Source organism: Cyprinus carpio, chromosome B14 (genome assembly GCF_018340385.1).
Source record: "Cyprinus carpio isolate SPL01 chromosome B14, ASM1834038v1, whole genome shotgun sequence".
Taxonomy (NCBI): Eukaryota; Metazoa; Chordata; class Actinopteri; order Cypriniformes; family Cyprinidae; genus Cyprinus; species Cyprinus carpio.
The window spans coordinates 24042290-24069765 of NC_056610.1; the positions used below are offsets into that span (position 1 = coordinate 24042290).

At 39.0% G+C, this 27476-nt stretch overlaps 2 protein-coding genes across 5 annotated transcripts in view; both read right to left on the bottom strand.

Annotated features, from left to right (window-relative positions):
* Positions 1-27476, bottom strand: part of LOC109101046 — a 139999-nt gene that overhangs the window by 58648 nt on the left and 53875 nt on the right. The window lies entirely within an intron of this gene.
* On the bottom strand, positions 11920-24088 carry LOC109079530. Of its 4 annotated transcripts, XM_042738685.1 has the most exons (5): positions 20806-20985; positions 14924-15313; positions 14575-14817; positions 12978-13070; positions 11936-12893 (listed from the first exon to the last, which is right to left on the bottom strand). In XM_042738685.1, exons 1-5 carry the CDS (start codon positions 20852-20854, stop codon positions 12817-12819), a joined length of 852 nt encoding a protein of 283 aa, XP_042594619.1. In that variant the 5' UTR covers positions 20855-20985; the 3' UTR covers positions 11936-12816. The 4 variants fall into 4 exon arrangements, with proteins under 4 accessions (XP_042594622.1, XP_042594619.1, XP_042594620.1 ...); XM_042738688.1 differs by lacking the exons at positions 12978-13070; positions 14575-14817; positions 14924-15313; positions 20806-20985 and adding exons at positions 22983-23075; positions 23418-23660; positions 23767-24088 and having other exon boundaries at positions 11920-12893; XM_042738686.1 differs by lacking the exons at positions 11936-12893; positions 12978-13070; positions 14575-14817; positions 14924-15313; positions 20806-20985 and adding exons at positions 22186-22661; positions 22983-23040; positions 23418-23660; positions 23767-24088.

Consider the following 27476-nt stretch of genomic DNA (forward strand, 5'->3'; position numbering starts at 1 on the left):
CTCCATTCATTCGTGCTTGTAGTTATTTAATGTGTATATATTTTGCATATAAGCATTTAATCACTATAGAAATCACGATTCATTTGATTCTTAGCATTTTATATTGATTAGTGATTGAAATTGACGATTCACGATTCAAAAATCATGTTTCAAGATCGATGCCTATGCATCGTCATGTAATCGATGAATCGATAAAACGAGTGAATCATTACACCCCTTACTATGCACTTAAAAGTTTGCTATCAAACAGAAAACACTTTCTTTGTTATGAGTGACATCTGCAGGAGGAAACAAGAGTTACAGCTGAACTCATTTGCTAAAAATCATTTGATTTCTGTCTGGATTGATAAAGACAATTTTTATACGTGTTTTCTTATGTTTAAATTTATTGATGTGTGTTTTCTGTTGGATAAAATGTTAATTGACTGTGTTAAAATATAAAAATTCTATGAGCAACTTTTGACTGCAAATACCGTTTCATTTCAAAGTGTTTTATTTTCACATTTAACTCAAAAAACAAATTCAGCAATGACCCCATTTACAATGTCTAAAGAAGGGCATGTTTAGCAGTCTTCTATGATGCAAATATCTTGTGAAGAATAATGCATAAATGTGGTTATATATGTTAAAAACTTCAAAATCAAGCAAAACCAAACCACTGACAGCAAAACAACAGACACTACAAAACTGAGAAACAGATCAAGATCTTCAAACAGAGAAAACATCTAAACAGACCTGTAAATGAATGAAATCAACCATAACAGAATAAAGTTAAAGAGCAAGAGGAGAAATATGAAAATGAACACAATGTGACCAGTGGCGTTTAATAGGGGTGGCCAGATGAGGCCACATTAAATCCTGGGGTGGGACACCAAAATAAAGAAATAAAAAATAAAATAATTAAAAACTCCACTTAATGTGTGTTATACATATTAACTTTTGTTTCTGGTTAATGTAATAATATGATTTTAATTAGCAATTCATTACTTACTCTTTAAATAGTATAGGTCTTTTAAATAATTATACATCATCTTTTAAATACTTATACATCAGCAAATATATGGACAAATTTTTAAGTGTGCACCATGTTTTAGGTCAAATTCTTGCATTTGGGCTGTTACCAAGCAAATGCAATCAGTATCAATAAAATTGTTCTTTGCAATGCAGAGAAAACACAGAAGCTGCATCTGAAGTGCCATTTAGATGTTTTTACACACTGTTTAATGCAGCTCTGTGGGACATGGAATACTTTATACTGCAGTTACAAATGAATAAATAATGTTTTGATATTTAAAACATAAAACATTGAAAACTAATGTTTGAAATTATTTTAAAAATAAAAAGTTACCTTAAATGTGAAATTAAAACCGGCAGTAGGTGGCAGCGAGTCACTGTTAATAAGTGAGTCGTTGCGATTGAACCGAATCATTTAAACGGTTTATTCATTCAGGAACGAATCACTATCATGTTGCTCAGAGATGCAAAACAGTGGCTGTGTTTGTAATGATTTTGGTTTTCAGAAATAGAGCAGGGAACATGTTGTCTAAAACACAAGATTCTTAATATTAACTTTTTGTTTATTGAACTGTTGTATAAAATCAATATCACATTTGTAATTATGCTGACTTTTTGAGAAAAACATCACTCTTTGTGTGATAGTAACTATATGAAATTATATAAATCTATACATTTTCTGCCCCATATCTTGAAAAATGTGATAATTCTAAAATTCCAATGAAAGAACGCACTATAAATCCGTGTGCGCACTAGTCTAGACCATCAAGTAATGTATGCGCAGATTGCTCGCATTCTGTAAGTGTTTTGTTTGCTTTTCGCAATATACTCTTAAAACCACACATATACAGCACATCAATACCATGGTAAAAATGTAACCATATGGTTTTTATTTTGTATTTATATGAAAAACAGTGGTATATAAACGCACAAACACTAATCACAAACAATACTGTAAAATATATTCTATTACTCCTTTAAAAACATTAAATTAAATAAAATTCGATATGAATATCCCACATGACATTTCATGGTGCAGTTAACGTTAGTGTTACTAGCTACAATAAATCCGTGGTAAATGATGGCAATTTGTAGATTGAAAAGCCTTCTGACCGTCCTTGCACACGTTTCTCCTGTTTGTCAGAGCGGTTTCATCTGGCTTTAAAGTAGTTCAAATCACATTTGTGTTCTTCACACCGGATCTCACAGCGCTGTAGTGGTCGCGTGACCGAGACTTATCAGCGGGAGCCAGCTCGCCTCGTGCTGCGCTGTCATTTGAATTCTGATTCAGAGAAATAAAAGTTTTATCAGTGATGATCAGAAGGGGTTTCGTGTAATGATATAAAAGTACTGCTAGTTCATTCAGTGTGAAGACACATAAGTAATATAAGCATTAAAGCTATTACAAAAGAGAAATGTCCAGAAAATAATGTTCATAAGTAAAACTGTAGAAAATCTGGTTTAATTCTTATTTTCTGGTTTTAATTAATCTCTTGGGTTTATATTATAAGATCTGCAGTCGACAGCTGAAAGCTGGATTGATGTGAGAATCTGTGAGATTATGAAGTTATTTCTCATAGATATGATGATCTGCTGCTGCTCTCATGAATCTTCTGCTGTGTGTTCATGTCCTTCTCTCAATCTTCTCATCCTCACTTTCTGATCTTTCCTGTTTCTTTCCTAAAAAGCATCACATCATCATCATCATCTTCACACTCTTAATATCTCCATGTCAAATCCATAATAATGATGATGATAAATGTCTCTCACCTGACGTGTGTCTCATGTAGATGTGAAAAGGTCCTAACAGACCCAACAGAACCATCAGCTGAAGACACCAGACCAGAACAAACACAGACACTGAACACACTGAACAACAAGAATTAGACACAAAACAAAACCCACACTTCAATGTTTTCATACTCTCCAAAATGGTGCTACAGGATGTCACAGAGGAGACGAATTGTTGAATAAAGTTTTTTGTTTTGTTTTGTTTTCCGCACAAAAGGTATTCTTGTAGCTTCGTAAAGTTACGGTTGAACCCCTGATGACACATGGATTATTTTACAGATCTCCTTGCTACGTTTCTTGACTTGGGAACATTTCAGTTGTGTTGCTGTCTATTCAGGGTCAGAGAGCTCTTGGTTTTCATCAAAAATATCTTAATTTGTGTTCTGAAGATGAATGAAGGCCTTATGGGTTTGGAACGACATGAGGGTGAGTACTTGACAGAATTTTTGGGTGAACTATGCCTTATGAGCCCAATTAAGAAACTTGACTGTTCTTCATCATTGGTGTTGCTGTGGTTGTTATATAAAGTATCTGGACATTCAGTTAAAATCTCACCAGTGCAGGGTTTGAGACTAACTCTTCTGTGCGGAGCTGAAGGGAGACTCAACTCATGACTCAATATCAAGACATTTCTAAACAAAATTTACACCTGATATGATAGCTGGACTCACTGAAATAAATATGCAGCATGCGTTCACATTACTTTCTAAAATAGTAAACAGTAAGCAACATGCTGGTATTTCATTTTGAAAATAGTCTTAGTACATGGAAAGTGCAGATTAATTAGATTATATTCTTGCAGACTTTCAATAATGAGCTGCAATAAAATCCTTCGGAGAACATGAGATTGTAATGAGTCTGATGAGAGAGTTTCTGTACCTTCAACAATCACTTGAAGATCTCTAGATGTTTCTGTGCCGTCTGAGCTCTCGAGAGTTAATCTGTAATTCCCTGAATCTGCTCTGATCACACGGTTTATTATCAGAATCCCATTAATGACTGTCACTTCAGGTCTGTTATTATAAAGATCACATTTCTTCATCTTGCCATACTTTACTCTACAAACTGGATCAACTGCTGCATTGTTTATTCTCTTTATTATATTCAGGTCATATTCACTAGCATCCAGCAACATCAGCAGTTTGAGTTTGTGTCCCAGAGCTGCGTAACAGGGATCGGACTGATCAAACCTGCAGAACTGATCCAGACCTGAAGAACAAAACACACACACACACACACACACACACACACACACACACACACACACACACACAAACACACACACACACACACACACAAATGTACTGAAATCTACAGACATCATGAACTAAAATCAGGCACAACTTACACATTTACAGAAGAACTGCATCAAACAGGCTCTTATTCTGATCTCACAGATCTGATCTCTGTTCATCTTCATCATAAACACAGATGCTCTCCTCCTTTCTCTTAAGTAACTGTCATTTGTGTGTCTCCAGGATACTGAACATAATCCTATTACTGGACAGTTTTAGTGTAATACAAAATAACTGTTCAAATAAAACATTTAAACATTCATTTCAATTTGAAATGTCTGTTTAACATTGGAATGTCAGCTTGTCTGTATGATCTTATACATCTTAATGGTAACTTTATTCTGCATAATTAAGGGCGTGACCACTTGAGTGACAGGTGGATTGCCACTGCAGACACTGCAGTCGAGATAGGTGGGCGTGGCTTCAGCAACCAGCTCCCGCCGCTTTGGCCATTTTCGATGATCTGGGAGTGACACGCGGTGACGCGCTTCCAAGATAGCGATGGTCGGCTCCGCTTACTTTGAGCTACAAAACACTCTTCAGTAGCCTACGGGTGACGTCATGGACACTACGTCCATGTTTTTATACAGTCTATGATACATGCCTGCTAAATCCATGCGAGGGATTTTAATATATACTGCTTACTTACAAATTAAAATATTATCAAAAATCTGAAAAATATTTGTTTCAGAATGTTGAACACATTTACAATTTATTATTGTTTCAGTTTATATAGAGGTCTATGTTGTGGATGAATATTTTGGTATGTGAGTTTGATAACATTTTTTAAGTTACAATTTGCTTATGGCAATTAAAAATGAAAAACAAGTTAAAATGGATAAATCTTCTTTTTGATTCTTCATTTTCTTTCCTGACATACTCCAATTTGTGTTAAAACACGCTAGACTTACTTATTCTGTGCATTTTTAGCATGCTTTGTGTGAGATCATGTTTATTTTGTCCATCAAAAGTGGGCTGTCACTTTAATTGAGTGTCAGCGGTGCAGCAAAAATAGACATGGCGCCGAAACCAGTGTGAATGCTATGAATGCACTCACTTGATTAACATGCACGCCGAAAAAAATAAATGCTGCTCATGCTTGCAGTGTGAAACCCCGTAACTCAAACTAAGATCTGAAAACTCTGAAACTAGATCACTGCAGACTTTTAATGTAATATTACAACTCAAATGTTTTTAATTCAGAGATTGATCTGATTGATCAGCATCATAAGAGTTTGACGTGAAAGTGACTCACATGCAGCAGTTTGCAGCAGCAGCAGCATCAGTCCAAAGGTGAGCATCATTTCTCTAAAGTCCAGTTTCAGAAGAACTCAATCCCAGCAGAAGTGTGTGACGATGCTTCAGATCATCTGTGTTCTGGCTCTCATCAAGACAAGCGTCTTCACGGCGAGACTCACACTGGACTGACACACGAGGAAACCTCTGACTGCTTCACTGAGGAAAGAGGAAGTTTCTTCTTATGGGGGAAGACAAATGCTGTTAGTTTGCACTACAATACATCTGAAACAAGAGAAACTAAGAGAAAGAAAGAAAAAGTATCAGGCACATTTTCTAAAGAAAGTGCAAAAAATCTTGTTTTAGAAGCAACAAGTGGACAGCATTTGTTTCTGAGTGAAGTAAAATGACTAGTTATGCAGATGACTTCACAGATTCTCTTGCAGATCACATAAAACAGTATCTTTATTGTATTAATGAAATTCTTTGGACAGTTTTATTGAGAGTAAAGCAGAATCATGTCTACATGCAGCTGTGTATATTGAGTGTGTGCTGATGTTTGACTCAGTTCTAGTCAGTTCACATGTGAATGAAGAGAGGATTGTGATCTTCTGTTGACTGGAGCAGAGACTCATGGGACTCAGAGCTGCTGATGTAGAGAGTGTCACCTGCAGGAGAAAACTACAACTACAGCTGCACTCTTTCACAGCCACAAAAAAAATCTGTTTTTTCCTTGTTTAACTGAAGAAAGTTCTGGCACATCCAACTATTAATTTCATCAATACATTGGCAGAGGGAATCAATGGGGCTGTAGTCATTTGGCGATAAGGCTAGGTAAATCTGTGTATCATCAGCATAGCTGTGATAGGCAATTTGGTTCTTTCTCATTATCTGACTTAGTGGGAGCATATACAGGCTAAACAAGAGCGGTGCAAGAATTGAGCCTTGTGGGACTCCGCATGTCATGGACCTCCACTTAGACTTATGCTCTCCTAGACTCACATAATAACCTCTCCCTTCTAAGTATGACCTGAACCATTTGAGTACCATCCCAGAAAGCCTGACCCAGTTTTCCAGTCTCTCTAGTAGTATGTTATGATTGACCGTGTCAAACGCAGCACTGAGATCTAGCAATACCAGCACTGATATTTTGCCAGAGTCAGAATTTAAGCGAATATCATTTACTATCTTAATGAGCGCTGTCTCTGTGCTGTGATGCAGTCAGAAACCAGATTGAAAATTGTCCAGGTATCCATTTGAGTTAAAGTACTGTATTTGTTCAGCTGATTAAAAACTACCTTTTCAATAATTTTGCCTATAAAAGGAAGATTAGATATTGGTCTATAATTGCTCAAAATGGTGTTATCAAGATTGCTCTTTTTCAGGAGGGGCTTAACAACTGCAGTTTTCAGAGAGTTTGGAAATGTCCCAGAAAGAAGTGAGGCGTTCACCACTTCTAAGAGATCTGCTTCTAAACAGTTTTGAAAAAAGATGTGGGAAGTGTGTCAAGATAGCAGGTTGACGATTTTAGGTGCTGCACTATTTCTTCCAAAATTTTGCTATCAATTGCTTCAAAAATAGACATAGTATCTTTTTGATATTGCTTCCAAATCTGTCTGACCTCTGCATTGCTTGAGGATGTGCTAATTGCCTTCCTGATATTAATGATCTTCTCAGAAAAGAAGGAAGCAAACTCATTGCATTTGCTAACTGAGAGCATTTCACTGGGAATCTGACTTGGGGGGTTTGTCACTCTCTCAACAGTGGCAAAAAGAGTATGAGTGTTGTTTAAGTTAATGTTTATAAGGTTTGAGAAGAAATTCTGTCTAGCTGTGGCTAGTTTCACATTAAAAGCATGAAGGCTGTCTTTATAAATGCTATAGTGAATTTCAAGTTTCGTCTTCCGCTTTCGCTTTTCTGCATTGTCTTTTCATAGTCTGAACTGCTGTTGATCTTCTCCAAACTGATTTCAGTCTGTTTGTTTTCTTACTGACTATTATTGGAGCAATATCATCAAATAACATTCTTAACTTTTGAGTTAAAGGAATCAAGGAGAATATCAACAGAGTCTGCAGAAATGCTTGGTGTTAAAGATATAGCCTCCATAAACCGCACACTAGTGTTCTCGTTAATGCATCTCCTTCTGACAGAGACAGATCTAGTTTCAGTGGTAGCAGAGATCAATATATCAAAGAAAATACAGAAGTGATCAGATAGTGCTGTGTCCTTAATAACAATGGATGAAATGTTTAGACCCCTACTGATGATTAAATCTAGAGTGTGTCCACCTTTGTGTGTGGGTCCATGCACATGCTGAATCAGGTCAAAAGTATTTAGAACCGTTATCATTTATTTTGTAGTTTTGTTTTCTGCATTATCTATGTGAATATTAAAATCCCCTGCAATAGCAAAACAGTCAAACTCTGAGGAAATCATTGATAACATTTCTGTGACCTCTTCAACAAAGGTGGGAGAGTATTTTGGAGGCCTGTAAATAATGATAAACAGAATGCGTGGTTTCAGCACAATCCCTAGATATTCAAAAGACAAGTAAAAACCAAAAGAGAAAAGTCAACATCAATAGAAAACATAAAATGTAACCGATACACAGAAAACTCTCTAAACAAGTGAAGTGAAAAGTGAAAGTGACATTCAGCCAAGTATGGTGACCCATACTCAGAATTCGTGCTCTGCATTTAACCCATCCGAAGTGCACACACACAGAGCAGTGAACACACACACACACTGTGAACACACACCCGGAGCAGTGGGCAGCCATTTTTTATGCTGCGGCGCCCGGGGAGCAGTTGGGGGTTCGATGCCTTGCTCAAGGACACCTAAGTCATGGTATTGAAGGTGGAGAGAGAACTGTACATGCACTCCCCCGAATGAACCAATTCCTGCCGGCCCGAGACTCGAACTCACAACCCTTCGATTGGGAGTCCGACTCTCTAACCATTAGGCCACGACTTCCCCAGTCCTGCAGACACTCAAGAAAGTGAAGTTAGGAGGGGGCGCTTCATTGAGGACTGTTGCACTGCAGCTGTCTTCTAGCCATGTTTCATTTAAAAACATAAAATTCAGATTGTTTGTGGTTATAAAGTCATTGATTAGAAATGATTTATTTTTTAGTGAGCGAATGTTTAAAAATGCTAACTTGATGGCAGTGCTTTGTGTCTTTACATCAATCTTAGTTTGATCCATTCTAGGCCGCAGATTAGATTAGTTTGCCCTTTGGCTTGAAAAGGCCTTAGACTTTCTATCACGTGATAAAACTGAAATAGAGAAAGCTACAGGCACACTGGGTTCCCGCTTGTTCTGTAAACATTTGTGAATGTTGCTGCTATTATAGCGGGGACCCGACACACATCACTGAGAGCTGCTATCAGTTGTTTTTAGTTCACCTACAGCAGATGGAGGGTTGGGGCCCTGGCGTTGTAGCAGCGGTCGGAGAGCTCTCACAGGAGCAGGGCCCACAGGCTTTGGTGGTTGGGGGCCCGCCGTTTTTTTGGTGATTTTGCGGGCATGCAGCGAATGAGTGAGAGAGTTTAGTCCCAGCATACACCAATTCCTCCATTTTCTGTGAGAAGCACAGAAGTGGAGATGCTGGAGAGAGGGATAATGTGTCCGGTGAGTGGGGCTGTGACTCTGGTGTTTCCGGTGACTGCGATATGTTGTCCTGACTTCCCTGGCTGTTTTCCAGAAAGTCGTTCTTGGGTGCTGAGTCTTGTATCTGTTTTGATACATCACAGTCTGTCTGTGAGGAGCTCCGAGGGCAGGGCTCAGCCGGGATAGTGTCCATCAGCAGTGCTTGTTGTGGCTGGATGGTGTTATCAGTGTCCTCGTGGGATATGTCAACCACATGATGACTCGGACCTGGTGTGTGTGTGCTGAATGAATTGACACACTCTGCTGAAGGATGACGTAGGGAGAAGTAGATATTGTCCTTAAGCACTCTAGCTCCAAGTTTGTTAGGGGGGAGTCCATCCGGTTTAAACAACAGTTGTCTATGGCCCCAGAACAGATTGAAGTTGTCGATGAAAATACACTCCTTTTATATTGCAAGATCTTTGTAGCCATGTGTTCACCCCAATCAATTAAATAAACACACAAGATCCCCTTGCTGGGAGTGGTCCACTGATGAACGACTGAACTTTGAGTCTTCGAAGTGTTTCAAAGAGTTCACTGAAGTCCTTAAGGAGTTCTGACTGCTCTTTCCGAATATCATTCTTTCCCACATGGATGATGATCAAGATGTATAGGGGGTGGTAGAATACCAGTATTCACAAGCCTTGTCATAGTCGAATCTGGGTTAGAGGATGCTAAGGCAGCAATACGAGAAACTCGTGACAATCTGATGTCTCGTGTTCCTTTGGGTCCGCTCCCTGTTTGTTCCATCGATTAGTGTGGCGATCAGTTTCGGCTTGTTCCTCTACACTTGGTATAAACTGTTGAGATTCACTAGATTCATGGGACTCACCGGCTGTATGCTGAGAGGGTCCATGACGACGGTTTGCTGAGTGTTCCGTCTGTTTTGGAAGTCCAGCAAGTAACTTTGTTTCAAGAACGACAATCCTTTGTAGAAGTTTGCAGCAGTTCATGCAACAAGTATATTCAACAGGAGGCATTTTCTCTCTCTTTTGTTTGAATGTAGGCAGTTGTTTTCCCGTCTCCGGAATGTAAGCTGCTGGCAGTGGGAGGCAAAGTCTTCTTTTTGTAGTATTATTCCAGTCCCAAAGAGTTTTTAGTTTTAGTGTTTGTGCCAAAAATCTGTTGTTTGAGCACTGTGCTGATCTGCTGAAGTAAAAATCTTTTACAGAAATAAGAAGCAAAGCGCAGAGCAGTAAGCTAGAACGTCCGAATGGTAGCAAAGCCGGAAGCAATATAAAACATGCAAATGCTCATATTACCTTTAGTCCATAAAAATATCCATAACACCTCTAAAGCATAGTTATAAGTATACATTGTCTTAACCACAAAAGTCACACTTGTATACAGATCTAGTAAAATTAGTATGTCTAGGTAGAGGTTCCATCTCACAAGTTTATTGTAAAATGCAGCCCTTTCCTTTCCACCGTCTAAATAAAAAAAGCACATAGCAACTTAAGCCTCAAAGATGAATAATTATAGAAATGGGGAACAGAATGTGTGATCAAAATATACATCTGAAACTTCTATAACTTTAGAACTGGAGCTTTAAGTTTCAATGATTCTAAGTCACTTGTTAATGCTTGCAGTTCAAGATTAATCCTATTATATTCAGCCATCTCTCTTATCAGTTTCATTATTTTCTTATTAAAAGTTTCCTGTTTTCTAATCAACTTTATTATAGTTCTCAACTAATGAAATTCATATTCTGCTGGTATTTCAGGTTTCTTCTTTGTACGGAGGCGCCTCTCCACTTTCGCTTGCTTTTTGATTTTTCGGCTTTCTTCCACTTGCAGTCCTTTAATGATGAGATCACCAAAATCAATATTTATTTTATTTGCTTCATGATCTCTGTTTCCTATAGAAATTGGTCCAGTGCGAAAACTTCATCTCATTTTCATAAAATAAAATGCTTTAGTATTTAACTTTTCCTCTCCATCAGCGAATAATGATTCTGAAAGAAAACACACCCAATGTCTGTTTGCTGTAGCAACAAACTCTACTTTCAGGGGCGGCAGTGGCTCAGTGGTTCATGTAGGTTGTCTACAAACCGGAAGGTTGGTGGTTCAATCCCCGGCTCCACCTGACCAAGTGTCGAAGTGTCCTTGAGCAAGACACCCAACCCCAGCTGCTCCCGACGAGCTGGATGGCGCCTTGCATGGCTGACACCATTGCCGTCGGTGTATGAATGAGTGAGTGAATGGGTGAATGTGAGGTAACTTGTAAAGCGCTTTGGATGGCCATGGGTCTTTTAAAATCACTTAAAAAATGCAGCACAACAACCATTTATTTACCATTTCATGTATCTGATTACCAGATAAACCTCGCGCTCTCATTTCAAGGTTGTTGTTGTTAATGCTGTGGTTATTTTAAAAGTTTCCTTCGTACATTCGGTTCAACGACATTGTTAAAACACATTTATCATTCAGTAATGCGTATGCTTTAGACACTTCCATTTTTGCTCCGTCCATGCAATAAATGCCCAGCCTTCGACTGCTCAGGTAACGCCGTCGGTATGACCGAGAGCCATTGAAAAACTACAGAAACGCAAAACTACTTCACTTAAGCATTACTAGCCACGAGTCCTAAGGAGAGACCACACATCAGCTGTTTGAAAATGTGTCCGTGAGACGAACAGAGCGCGAGGCGCAATCCTGTGACAGTCACAGACGGTAAACAGTGGAGCGCGTGAAGGAGAGATGCGAGGCACGAACACTGTTCAAGGTCTCCATTCATTCATGAAGTTATTTAATGTGTATATATTTTGAAAGCATTTCATTAGTACAGAAATTGCGATTCATTTTATATTGATTACTGTCCAAAATTGACGATTCACGATTCAAAAATCATGTTTCAAGATCGATGCCTATGCATCGTCATGTAATCGATGAATCGATAAAACGAGTGAATCGTTACACCCCTACTATGCACTTAAAGTTTCCTATCAAACACAAAACACACTTTCTTTGTTATGAGTGACATCTGCAGGAGGAAACAAGAGTTACAGCTGAACTTCTCTGCTAAAAATGATTCAATTTCTGTCTGGATTGATTGTTTTTATACGTGTTTTCTTATGCTTACATTTATTGATGTGTGTTTTCTGTTGGATAAAATGTTAATTGACTGTGTTAAAATATATAAATTCTACGAGCAACCTTTGACTGCAGATACTGTTTCATTTCAAAGTGTTTTATTTTCACATTTAACTCAAAAAACAAATTCAGCAATGACCCCATTTACAATGTCTAAAAAAGGGCATGTTTATCAATTTTATATGGTGCAAATATCTTGTGAAGAATAATGCATGAATGTGGTTATATATGTTAAAAACTTCAAAATCAAGCAAAACCAAACCACAGACAGCAAAACCACAGACATGACAAAACTGAGAAACAGATCAAGATCTTCAAACAGATAAAACATCTAAACAGACCTGTAAATGAAAGAAATCAACCATTACAGAATAAAGTAAAAGAGCAAGAGGAGAAATATGAAAATAAACACAATGTGACTGATCTGATTCAGAGAAATAAAAGTTTTATCAGTGATGATCAGAAGGGGTTTCATGTAATGATATAAAAGTACAGCTAGTTCATTCAGTGTGAAGACACATAAGTAATATAAGCATTAAAACTATTACAAAAGAGAAATGTCCAGAAAGTAATCTTCATAACCAAAACTGTAGAAAATCTGGTTTAATTTATATCTCATGGTTTTAATCTCTTGGGTTTATATTATAAGATCTGCTGTTGGAAGCTGAAAGCTGGATTGATGTGAGAATCTGTGAGATTGTGAAGTTATTTCTCATAGATGTGATGATCTGCTGCTGCTCTCATGAATCTTCTGCTGTGTGTTCATGTCCTTCTCTCAATCTTCTCATCCTCACTTTCTGATCTTCCTGTTTCTTTCCTAAAAGCATCATCATCATCATCATCTTCACACTCTTAATATCTGCATGTCAGATCCATAATGATGATGATAAATGTCTCTCACCTGACGTGTGTCTCATGTAGATGTGAAAAGGTCCTAACAGACCCAACAGAACCATCAGCTGAAGACACCAGACCAACACAAACACCAGAGACACTGAACAACACAAACACAGCAGTCAATCAATCAATCAATCAATCAATGAACAACAGTTAGGCAGAAAACTAAACCTTCATGTTTTAAGCAGTGACATGTTCTAATGTCTGTGTGCTGATTACTGATATCAACACAATTCACTGCTGAGATCAAGCTGAAACAAGATAAAGACACTTTTCAAGAATTAAGAGACTTGACTGTTCTTCATCATTGGTGTTGCTGTGGTTTATATATTGTTGTAAAATTATTCTGACTAAAGAATATACATTAAACCTCTATTCAAATCTTTGTTTCCCACAAGCAAAGGCAATATATAAATATCGCTCTCACCTCTGTTACAGTATTTATCAGATGCAATAGAAACTTCAGTACTTCTTCAGTAGATCAGTCCAGATCAGCTCAGTTGAGTCGTTGCCGCTGTGGAACTTGGTAATGCAGGTTCAGGAATAAAATAAAATAATAACTTCACTTTTAATAAATTACTCAGAGACTTGTTTAAAAGAAGTTTAACACATCACCATAGGAAACGGTTTTGCTTTATTAAAACAATAACTCATAAGCAAATAACAATAAAAGTAAATAGCGTAAGTCTTCACCCCGAATTGCGGCAGTGCATGTGTTCCAACTATAACTTTTTATAGTCACAAAAACAACACGTCTTCCTTTCCAGATGCCCTTTTCGGTGAACAAACTCACCTACATGCACACACATACACACATACATAAGTTGCTATGGATACAGGCTATGACCCTTCACCTAGAAGCAATCTCTTCTTCACCTATTAGTACAAGTTCAGATGAAGTAATTGCTGCATCTTTTTCATTAAAGCAAATTAATCTATCTCTAGTCTAAACTGCATAGCATCATTTATTTTATAAGATAAAACATATCACAATACAACACTTCAAGAAAGAAGGTCCATTCTGCAACGTTGTTGCAAAATGCACTTCCTTGCACAATCATCATACAGTTGGCAAAAAAGCATACATACATGGCAATCTTAACGGTTGAGCAAATTCTAACAAAAAGTATATCCCATTATTGCCTTTTAAGGCTTTGCATGTTTTGTAGCTGACGTTTGCAGTCTCAAAGCTCTGATATCATTTGCAAGAGATTGCAACTCCAAATTAAAGTTAACCAACTCAATCATTTCTTTTCAGCATTCTCATAATTTTCTTATTCAAATCCTCTTGTTTTCACATAAGTTGAATTGTTCTTCTTATCCTAAAAAACATCTCCTGCTGTTCCATCAGTTGACATTCTGTCCTGTTTCCTCGACATTTCTCCTTCTTCTTTTCTCTTTTGACTTCTTTGTTCCAGTTCCTCTGAATCCCTTCTACGAGAAGATCATCAAAGTCGATTTCTAATTTATTTGGTTCATTATCACAGTTACCGCGTAAGAATCGATTGTGAATATTGTGAATGGGAAACTTCATTCTTAAAGAATCACCAGATCAGACAATATATATACAGTATGTGGACATTCATGTAATAAAATCTCACCAGGACAGGGTTTGAGTGTAATGGTCTTCTGTGCGTGACTGATGTTGTTCTTCACACTGCAGCTGATGTTTCCATCAGTTCCCTTATCCAGATCAATGCTGCTGCTTAAAAAATTAAATCCTTCTTGTAGTATTTTTCCATTCAGAGTCCAGCTGTAGATGATCAGATCTCCCTCAGAGGAGCAGAACACTGTAGTCTGATTGGAGGAGCAGATGATTGACACTTCCACTGAGCCAATAGGAGCTGGAGGGAGGGACACATGACAGTCACATGACTCTTTCTCAACATCTAATCAGTGTCAATCTCAAAACATTTCTAAAATAAAATATATTGCTGAGAGCTTCTATACCTTCAACAATCACTTGAAGATCACTTTCCATTGCCATATCTATCTCAATGACAAATGATGTGTATCTTCCTGAATCTGGTTTGGTCACATTGTTTATGGTCAGAGTCATATTATCAAAGAAGAACTCAGATCTGTTTCTGATGGATTCATGTGTATTTATGATCAGAGGCACATTTTTTAAGTACTCAAATATGATGGATTCATAATCATACTTTTTATTTTTCTCTATGCTAAAAACTTTTAGTCTACTGCCATCATTTAACGTCTTATACAAATAAAGGTCAGTATATGAAGGGTTCAGCATCATCTGCAGACTGAGTTTGTGTCCCAGAGCTGCGTAACATTGTTTGATCGAATATGGTTCATCAAATGTGCAAAGCTGATCCAGACCTAAAGAACAAAACACACACAAGATGAAATGTACCAACATCGACAGACAGAGTCAGAGTGTTCCCTTTCGAAAGCTTCAGTCGATGCTGCGCTGCTCAGCGCATTAGGAAACGTCTTGTTCGTGACCAGCTGTGAATAATGTGTGTAACACGTCGATAGAATTGACCCGGCGGTAATAAAGCCTCGGTTGATGACGTCATCGGAGCGCGCCCACAACACAGGGCTATAAATAGATAAGCCACAGGTGCATCAACAGGTCTTTTGTCTTCAGATCATTCTGTGCATGTGTGCATCAGGAAGATTATTTTTGTCTGCTACAGATCTTCGTAGGATGAGCCAACGAAACGGTAAGTGTTGTGTTCCTCCATGCTCGCGTCCTATGTATGAGCTGGATACACATGATTACTGTTTTGTTTGTTTGGGGGAAGAGCACGTGGTTCTGGCTTTAGAGACGGCAGAGTGCGAGCATTGTGAACTGCTCTCAGTGAAGATGCTTTGTGCTCGTCTGAACTATTTTCAGACCGCACCCACCTTTTCGTCGGAGGGCTCTCGTGCGGATCTGCGTGACGAGCGAGCGACGGGCCAGTCCCTTTCGCTTACGGTGTCACCAGATTTGTCTCTCCGGGCGACCAAGCAGATGGCTCGTGCCATTGGCCGGTCTATGTCAGCTTTAGTCAGCATGGAGAGGCATCTGTGGCTTAATTTGACGGGCATTAAGGAGAAGGAACGTTTCTTTTAGACTCTCCTATCTCTCCATCTGGCCTGTTTGGTGATTCGGTTAATACTGTCGTCGACAGGTTTAGGGAAGTAAAGAAACATGAAGAAGCGTTCATTCAGTTTCTTCCTCGCCGCACTCAAGGGGAGGGGCCATCATCCACCCAGCCTCGCCCTGGTGCTTCAAAAACCAGGGAGGTTAAAAAGCAGAGCATGGCGGACCGTGCTCCCCCTCGTAGGGATTGGGGACAGGTTCGCCGTGCTCAGAAAACTACCAAGCCAGACCTCAGGACTTTCATTAATAAGAAGAGGAAGTCCTGACGCTCTGGCGCCCGTGCTGGTGGGGGTAGTCCCTCAAAGGGTGGTGCGCGCTCCAGAGAGCTTTTTGCCACGCCCCGTTACCCTCACAAAACCCCTCCATCCCCGCCACTTCTTGTGTCTTGGGGGGCAGTGGTTTCCAGCGAGATATTAAATGTTCCAGTGTTTCCTGCCGTCATTCAGGACACGGAACATCTAACATCCCCTCAAAAGGAAGTATTAAAATTGGTACCACTCTCAGAGAGTCTGGCAGCGTGGAAACTTCTGCCGAGCATTTCTGCTTGGGTGTTGAGCACAGTACGGATAGGATACAGGATCCAATTTATTTGTCATCCTCCACGTTTCAACGGCGTGATCTCCACTTCCGTGAAATCGGAGCTGATGCAGGTACTGTCTCAAGAGCTACAAACTCTTCTGGGCAAAGAGGCCATAGAACATGTTCCTCTTCCAAGGAGAGAGTCGGGCTATTACAGCAGATACTTCCTGGTTCCCAAAAAGGGTGGGGGAGTGCGTCCAATCTTGGATCTTCAATGCTTAAACCGTACAATCAGAGCACTCAAGTTCAAGATGTTAACTGTCAAGATGGTCGTGTCGCAAATTCGGCATCGCGATTGGTTCATCATGATCGATCTGAAGGACGCATATTTTCATATAGAAATTTTGCCACAACACAGGAAATTCCTGAGGTTCGCTTTTGGGGGCGAAGCATACCAGTTTCGGGTTCTTCCTTTCGGCCTAGCTTTATCACCCCGCACGTACACAAAATGCATGGATGCAGCGCTGGCTCCATTACGACTCCGGGGCATTCGCATTTTGAATTATATCAACGATTGGCTAATACTAGCGCAATCGCAAGAGATGGCGCTACAACACAGGGACATTGTGTTAGCTCATCTAGTTTCTCTGGGGCTGAGACTCAACACCGAGAAGAGTGTTCTCTGTCTGGCCCAGAGAACGACTTATCTCGGGATCGTTTGGGATTCGATCACAATGCGGGCACAACTGTCTCCCGCTCGGATAGAGACCATTCGGCAGACCATGAGCAAGGTCAGGCTAGGCCAGGATCGGACTGTTCGTCAGTATCAAAAGATGTTAGGTTTCATAGCTTTAGCATCCACGGTGATTCCTTTGGGGCTGTTGCACATGAGACCGTTTCAGTTGTGGCTAAAAGCCAGAGGATTTCATCCAAGAGCCAATCCTCAAAGGCAAATAAAAGTGACACGCCGCGGGCTTCGTACACTATCTCTGTGGCTCAGAGCCCGGTTCCTTGCCTTGGGTCCCACTCTAGGGGCACCGTGTCATTGCAGACTGCTAACGACAGATGCCTCCCTGATGGGCTGGGGAGCAGTCTTGGAAGGCCACCCAGCTCAAGGGGAAAGGGGGGGTCATCAGCTCGATTGGCACATCAATTGCCTCGAGCTAGGGGCATTTCTGGCTCTGAAATGTTTCCTCCATCATTTGAGAGGCTCTCATGTCCTAGTACGGGTGGAGAACACAGCAACAGTCTCTTATATAAATCACCAGGGGGGTCTGCGCTCACGCAATCTGAACAAGATAACGAGGCAGATTTTTCTTTGGGCCCAGGACAAGCTCCTGTCACTCAGGGCAGTTTACATTCCGGGGCGTTTGAATGTGGGAGCAGATTTACTATCCAGACAGACACTACCGATGGGGTAATGGAAACTCCACCCAGAGGTAGTGAAACAGATTTGGGGAAAATTTTACGAAGCAGAGGTGGACCTCTTCGCCTCCCATCAGACAGCGCAATGTCCCCTCTACTTCTCTCTGAGTCACCCAGCCCCCCTGGGTCTGGAAGCGATAGCGCAGACATGGCCCAAAATGCGCCTGTATGCATTTCCTCCAGTATCTCTGCTCCCGGGAGTCCTAGCCAGAGTTCGCCAACAAGGGTCTTGCCTCTTGCTGATAATGCCACGTTGGCCGAACAGAGTATGGTTCTCGGAGGTAATATCTCTCCTCGACGACTCGCCATGGGCGATTCTGGAGAGGAGGGACCTTCTGTCTCAGGCAGGGGGCACGATATTCCATCCCAGGCCCGACCTGTGGAATCTTCATGTTTGGCCCCTGAAGGGTACCAACTGAGGAACACAGAGCTTTCACTGGGTGTTATTGAAACCATTCTTAGTGCTAGGGCTTCCTCCACCAGACAGAGTTATGCCAGTAAATGGGGTACACAATGTAGATCCAGTCAACTGCCATATTGCTTCAGTTCTGGACTTCATGCAAGAGAAATTGTCAACAGGCACATGCCCTGCTACTCTTAAGGTTAATGTAGCCACTCTTTCGGCTTGCCACGCCGTGATTGACGGGATGCCACTCGGGAGACACCCTCTGCTCTCTCACTTTCTTCGTGGGGTCAGACGACTAAGGCCTACAGTAAAAACCAAGATGCCTTCTTGGGACTTAGCTATAGTTCTCGAGGCTCTGGTTGAAACACCCTTTGAACCTTTAGAATTAGGGATATGCCCCAGGGAGCGTGAAAGTGATTTTGCATCCTCATCCTGATTACCTGCCTAAGGTTCCATTTTCGGCTGTACATCCGGTCATTCTAAAGGCCTTCTGCCCTCCGCCATTCACAACGCCGGAGCAGGAGAAATCTTATAGACTGTGTCCAGTCCGTGTTCTTCAGATTTACGTCAACCAAACTATCCAGCTTATTAAGCCCGAGCAAACTGTTCATCTGTTATGGTGGTGGTAACAGAGGAGCAGCTGCCCCCAGGCAGACCATGTCTCACTGGGTCAGGGATGCTATTGCTTTGGCTTATGAGGCGCGCGGTCAAGCTTCGCCTATAGGTCTTAGAGCTCACTCCACAAGGGGGGTCGTCTCCTCTAGTGCTTTGGCAAGGGGTGCCCCCTTACAACAGGTTTGTGTTGCGGCAGGTTGGTCCTCTCCGCACACATTCATAAGATTTTATAGTTTGGATGTCCATGTTATTCCGGGCTCTAATGTCCTGGAGTCAACATCGCAAGCTAATGTCTGAGGCCTTCTTGTGGTTTGGTAGCACACCTGCACAACCTTAGGGGTCCAGAGCATTTTCAAGCACGGTGGCGTGGGTATTCTCGTTCCCAATGCGCTGAGCAGCACAGCATTGACTGAAGCTTTCGAAAGGGAACGTTTCCGGTTACTTAACTGTAACCTTGTTCCCTGAGAAAGCGGAACGAAATGCTGTGCTGCATTGCCATACTGAAATATGTCCCAGGACTGCTCTTCAGACAAAATGTCCTGTTGATGCACCTGTGGCTTATCTATTTATAGCCCCGTGTTGCGGGCGCGCTCCGATGACGTCATCAACCGAGGCTATATTACCGCCGGGTCAATTCTATCGATGTGTTACACACATTATTCACCAACAAGACGTTTCACAATGCGCTGAGCAGCGCAGCATCTAGTTCCGCTTTCTCAGGGAACAAGCTTACAGTTAAGTAACCGGGAACGTTACTGCTGGTAGAAATATCATCTCTCTCATCATGAATTTCAACAGACACAAATCACACAAACATTCATAATAAGTTCTACGGAAGACACATATCAGACTCTTGATCTCATATCAGGTCTATCAAATGATAAAAAAAATTACGTTTTTCTACATGTCCTGAAACTTTTTGAAAAAAAAAGAAGAAATAGTAGAAGGCATGTACAACACACAAAAAAAGCATATCTAATCCATCATTGCTCATAATTTAATCTATATAACATTAAATACATGTACAGCAGCCAGAACATCAGAGGTCTGGTGTATAAACTTTAGTTTCCATGCAGATATTAGGATTTATAAATAAATGGCAGTATGTGTGCACAATGTAAATAGAAATATCATGTATGACTTTAATAGAAATGGCATGCTTCATGTTTTAATGTTTAATAATACTGAGGATTGATTGGCTGTGAAAATTCTGCTTTGAATTTTGCTCTTTTGAGTGCAAAGAAAATATTTTAATGCAAATAATGACTGCAGCAAAAAATAAAATATAATGAACTATTTATACTATAGAGGCATGTTATCAGCAAATAAATAAGAGGAAAGAGAAAGTTAGAGAATTGTCAGCAGCAATAAAGCTGAACCATGTGATGATGTGTGAAAACAAGAATAGAAGTGCAATCATTTTATATAAAATGCTACATTAGTTTGCAAGCTTCTTCAAAGTTAAAGTAATATGTTTGATCAGTCAGTGAATGCTATTTCTATATTTCCTGGTACATAATCAGCTGTTATACTTTACATAAGGAAATTTTTGAGAATTCAGACTCCTGCACTTTATTTCTGAATTACCAGCACAAACTTTTAAAGACATTTTTATTCCCACATCATTTTGGGGTCTTTAACAAAACACCCAACTCTTTAACTATAAGTCTTACAATTAATTGAATAATACTTTGTTTTTATTTCAGAGATTGATCTGATTGATCAGCATCATAAGAGTTTGATGTGAAAGTGACTCACATGCAGCAGTCTGCAGCAGCAGCAGCATCAGTCCAAAGATGAGCATCATTTCTCTAAAGTCCAGTTTCAGAAGAACTCAATCCCAGCAGAAGAGTGTGACGCTGCTTCAGATCGTCTGTGTTCTGGCTCTCATCAAGACCGCGTCTTCACGGCGAGACTCACACTGGACTGAGACACGAGGAAACCTCTCACTGCTTCACTGAGGAAAGAGGAAGTTTCTTCTTATGGGGGAAGACACATGCTGTTAGTTTGCACTACGATAAATCTGAAACAAGAGAAACTAAGAGAAAGAAAGAACAAGTATCAGGCACATTTTCTAAAAAAAAATTTGCAAAAAAATCTTGTTTTAGAAGCAACAAGTGGACAGCATTTGTTTCTGAGTGAAGTAAAATGACTAGTTATGCAGATGACTTCACAGATTCTCTTGCAGATCACATAAAACAGTATCTTTAGTGTATTAATGAAATGCTCTGGACAGTTTTATTGAGAGTAAAGCAGAATCAGGTCTACATGCAGCTGTGTGTATTGAGCGTGTGCTGATGTTTTACTCAGTTCTAGTCAGTTCACATGTGAATGAAGAGAGGATTGTGATCTTCTGTTGACTGGAGCAGAGACTCATGGGACTCAGAGCTGCTGATGTAGAGAGCGCCACCTGCAGGAGAAAACTACAACTACAGCTGCACTCTTTCACAGCCATCTGATCTCATTTCATTCAGAACAACAGGACTGAAATGAGCTTAATCTGATCTATCTGATCGTAACTTATCATTAAAGCTGAATTAAGGATGTTTTTAGTTAAAATTAACGAATTAGCCTACTCATAAATAATCAATGAAAAAAAAAACATTTTGGGGTGGAGTATCCCTTTAAACTCTGCTGCCAGACAAAACACACTTTCTTTGTTATGAGCGACATCTGCAGGAGGAAACAAGAGTTACAGCTCAAAATATTTGCTAAAAATCATTTGATTTCTGTCTGGATTTATTGTTTTTATACATGTTTTTTATGTTTAAAATCATTGATGTATGCTTTCTGTTGGATAAAGTGTTAATTGACTGTGTTATAATATAAAAATTGTATGAGCGACTTATTGACTGCAGAAACTGTTTCATTTCAGAGTGGTTTATTTTCACATTTAACTCAAAAAACAAATTCAGCAATGACCCCATTTACAATGTCTAAAGAAGGACATGTTTAGCAATGTTATATGATGCAAATATCTTGTGAAGAATAATGCATGAATAATGCATAATGAATATACGTTAAAAGTCAATTACAAAACCAAGCAAAACCAAACCGCAGACAGCAAAACCACAGACATGACAAAACTGAGAAACAGATCAAGATCAAAAAAAAAATAAAACACACAAACAGACCAGTAAATGAAAGAAATCAACCATAACAGAATAAAGTTAAAGAACAAGAGCAGAAATATGAAAATAAACACAATGTGACAGATCTGATTCAGAGAAATAAAAGTTTTATCAGTGATGATCAGAAGGGGTTTCATGTAATGATATAAAAGTACTGCTAGTTCATTCAGTGTGAAGACACATAAGTAATATAAGCATTAAAACTATTACAAAAGAGAAATGTCCAGAAAATAATCTTCATAACTAAAATGAGAGAAAATCTGGTTTAATTAATATCTCATGGTTTTAATTCATCTCTAGGGTTTATATTATAAGATCTGCAGTCGACAGCTGAAAGCTGGATTGATGTAAGAATCTGTGAGATTATGAAGTTATTTCTCATAGATGTGATGATCTGCTGCTGCTCTCATGAATCTTCTGCTGTGTGTACATGTCCTTCTCTCAATCTTCTCATCCTCACTTTCTGATCTTCCTGTTTCTTTCCTTAAAACATCACATCATCATCATCATCATCATCATCTTCACACTTTTAATATTTAGGTCAAGTCAAGTCTGCTTTATTGTCAATTTCTTACACATGAACAGTACATACATACAGAGAATCGAAATTGTGTTACTCTCAGACCCCCAGTGCATACAGATAACACTAACAGTAAAGCCTAAAAATCTAGATCAAAATATAAAATAAGATACAACTATACAATAAGGGAATGTAAAAAAGACATATAATAAAAAAAACAAATAAAAAGTTAAATAAATTTACATGTCAAATCCATAATAATGATGATGATAAATGTCTCTCACCTGACGTGTGTCTCATGTAGATGTGAAAAGCTCCTAACAGACCCAACAGAACCATCAGCTGAAGACACCAGACCAGAACAAACACCAGAGACACTGAACAACACAAACACAGCAATCAATCAATCAATCAATCAATCAATCAATCAATCAATCAATCAATCAATCAATCAGTCAATGAACAACAATTCCAATCCATAGAAAACAAAACTCCTATTCATGTTTTAGATCAGCAGTGCATGACACATTCTGAATGTGTGTGCTGATCACTGATATCAACACAATTCACTGCTGAGATCAAGCTGAAACAAGCTAAAGACACTTTTCAAGAATCATTAAGGAGATTTGACTGTTTTCTTCAATTAATAAAGATTGATATATAATATATATATATATTTATACACACAGTATGTGGACATTCATGTAATAAAATCTCACCAGGACAGGGTTTGAGTCTAATGGTCTTCTGTGCGTGACTGACGTGGTTCTTCACGCTGCAGCTGATGTTTCCATCAGTTCCCTCATCCAGATCAATGCTGCTGTTTCCAAACATTAGTCCTTCTTCTAGTACTTTTTCATTCAGGGTCCAGCTGTAGATGATTTGATCTCCCTCAGAGGAGCAGAACACTGTAGTCTGATTGGAGGAGCAGATAATTAACACTTCCACTGAGCCAATAGGAGCTGGAGGGAGGGACACATGACAGTCACATGACTCTTTCTCAACATGTAATCAGTGTCAATCTCAAAACATTTCTAAAATAAAATATATTGCTGAGAGCTTCTATACCTTCAACATTCACTTGAAGATCACTGCTCATTGCCATATCTATCTCAACGACAAATGATGTGTATCTTCCTGAATCTGCTCTGGTCACATTGTTTATGGTCAGAGTCATATTATCAAAGAAGAACTCAGATCTGTTTCTGATGGATTCATGTGTATTTATGATCAGAGTCACATTTTTAAAGAACTTAGATATATCTCTGGATTCATAATTATACTTTTTATTTTTCTTTATGCTAAAAACAGTCAGTGTACTGCCATCATTTAACGTCTTATACAAATCAAGTTCAGTATATGAAGGGTTCAGCATCATCTGTAGATTGAGTTTGTGTCCCAGAGTGGCGTAACATTGTTTGATCGCGAATATGGTTTATCAAATGTGCAGAGCTGATCCAGACCTAAAGAACAAAACACACAACAAGATGAAATGTACCAAAATCAACAGACAGAGTCAGAGTGTTACTGCTGGTAGAAATATCATCTCTCTCATCATGATTTTCAACAGACACAAATTACACAAACATTCATAATAAGTTCTACGGAAGACACATATCAGACTCTTGATCTCATATCAGGTTTATCAAATGAGTAAAAAAAGTTTTTCTACATGTCCTGAAACTTTTTGAAAACAACTGAAGAAATAGTAGAAGGCATGTACAAAACAAACAAAACGCATATATCTAATTCAATCATTGCATAAATGTATTCATATTACATTAAATACATGTACAGAAGCCAGAACATCAGAGGTCTGTTGAAAATAAACTTTAGTTTCCATGCAGATATTAGGATTTATAAATAAATGGTAGTATATGTGTGCTGTTATACTTTACAGAAGGAGATTTTCTGAGAATTCAGACTCCTGCACTTTATTTCTGAATACTCTTTAACTATAAGTCTTGCAATTAATTGAACATTACTTAAGTAATATCTTATATATTGAATATTAAATGTCAAGTCTGTTTCAAGCCTAGTCAAGTCTGTGTATCTTGTTTGGATTATATTTGGATTATCACTTTGTAAATAAACTGCACTTGGGTTCATCTACGCTCGCCTTCAGTGCACTAATCATTACAGCTACGTTTTCAATGTGTTAATAATGAGGATGATTGGCTGTGAAATTTTTGCTTTGAATTTGCTCTTTTGAGTGCAAAGAATATATTCAATGCAAATAATGAGCAGCAAAACATTAAATATAATGAACTATTTATGATATAGAGGCATGTTCTCAGCAATAAATAAAGAGGAAAGAGAAAGTTAGAGAATTGTTAGCAGCGGATAAAGCTTGAACCATGTGATGATGTGTGAAACCAAGAATAGAAGTGCAATCATTTTATATAAAATTCTGCTGTTTAGTTGGCAAGCTTCTTCAAAGTTAAAGTAATATGTTTAAATCAATCAGTGAATGCTATTTATATTTCCTGGTAGATGCATCAGCTGTTATACTTTTACATAAGGAGATTTCTGAGAATTCAGACTCCTGCCCACTTTATTTCTGAATTACCAGCACAAAACTTTAAATACATTTTTTCCCACCTCATTTTGGGGCTCTTTAACAAAAACATCCAACTCTTTAACTATAAGTCTTGCAATTAATTGAATATTACTTACGTAATATTCTTATATATTACTTGAATATTAAAAGAGTTTGATGTGAAAGTGACTCACATGCAGCAGTTTGCAGCAGCAGCATCAGTCCAAAGATGAGCATCATTTCTCTAAAGTCCAGTTGCATAAGAGAGTCAGATCGAGTCTCACTGACAGACAGAAGCTCTACTGACACATCAGGATATTATCTGACTGACCATTACCAGAGAAAAGTAAGAGGAAAGGTTTCATGAGAAATGTTACTCTGATTTAGCAGTTCCTACTTCAACACACACACACACACACACACACACACACACACACACACACACACACACAACACACACACACAACTGAAAGTAAGAGAAAGAAGAATAATTTCATAGTCACGCTTCTAAAAATGCAAAAATCTGTAATTATTGTTTTGGCAGGACTTTGTTAAAGTTTATCAATGCACTTTCTATGAAGAAAAAAAACTCACTAAATAAAAAGTTAAATTGTTTCAGGCTCATCAAAGCCTTTTGATTCATATCAAACAGACCTCAGTGTTTCGGAGCAAATGCAATATAATACATAGTAAGTGTTGTCTGAAATAGATTGGTGAGGATGAGCCTAATGTTTAAAACGAAAGCAAAAGCGCCCTAAACAAATCACTGAAGCCCAGTGAAAAGTTGTCAAGATCATATTTAAATTATTTAATTTTAAACTAGTGACACCCGAAAACTGAGACACAGATCAAGAGAAACAGATGTGAACAGTTGAAATCATCTGACACAGAAGAGACAGATACCAAAATGAAAAACAGAGATGTGAAATAACTGCACACAAATAAACACACAGACTAACTTCACAATCAGGCCATAACGAGTGTTTCTTCATGAATGAACAAAAGGTGTTTCCATGATGATGAAACAAAAATACTGCTGGCTCAGGCAACGCCCTATTACAAGTAAAAATAAAACTAATGCAAAAACAAATGTACAACCAACAATTAAAAAATACATTCATAACTAAAACTGGAGTCATTCTGGTTTTCTTCATTCGTCACCAAGTCTGTAATTTCTGCCTCTAAAATCGAGAGTAACTGATGATTTCATGAGCCGCTGATTTACACCTGACAGAAATAATACTCACAGAAGAGACATCAATACTCGACAAAATACACACCACAAAAAAAGAAGAAAAACATGGTAAACGATCATTGTGGATTATGAAAGCTTCCTCGGTCTCCTGGTTTTTATTCGGACATCGTGAAAGCTGGATTGAATGTGAGAAGCAGTGCAAGTATAGTGTAAAGAGATTTGATGATCTGCTGCTGCTCTCATGAATCTTCCTTCTGGTGTCTTCTGTCCTTCCTCGAAAATCTTATTCTCACTTTTCTGCTTCTTCCTGTGCATATCCGGTTAGATATCTGGCATATCAAATCCATAATTGATGATGATAATTGTCGCATCACCTGATGTGTGTCGTCAGGTAGATGTGAAAAAGCTCCTAACAGACCCAACAGAACCATCAGCTGAAGACAGACGCGTACCAAGAACAAACACCGAGACACTGAACAACACAAACACGAACAACTCAATCAATCATCAAATCAATCCAATCAACCAATCATCATCACCATCAATCAATCATCATCAATCACCCAAACAATCAACCAACCCACCTATCAAATCAGTTCCCTGTTAGTTGATATCCTGTAGATAACCATACCTGATCTCACCAGGACAGGGGTTTGAGTCGAATGCTCTTCTGTGCGTGAACTGACGTGATTTCTTCACGCTGCAGCTGATGTTTCCATCAGTTTCCCTCATCCAGATCAATGCTGCTGTTTTCCATCCTCATTACAGTCTGAGTCCCCATTCAGCAATTCCCAGCGGTATAGGATCTGAATTCCCCCTCATAGGAGCAGAAAGACCCTCATCCCCCCACTTGGAGAGCAGATTATTGGACAACTTCCCCTGAGCCAATAGTAAGCTGGAGGGAGGGACGACATCACCGTCCACATGACCAACACAAACTCTTGTTTCTTCCACACTACTCATACTATTCCTGAGGTAATGAAGTGTGTTTTACTGTGTGCTACAGGAATAAAATCTTCACAGAGATTGTCAACTGATGCAATT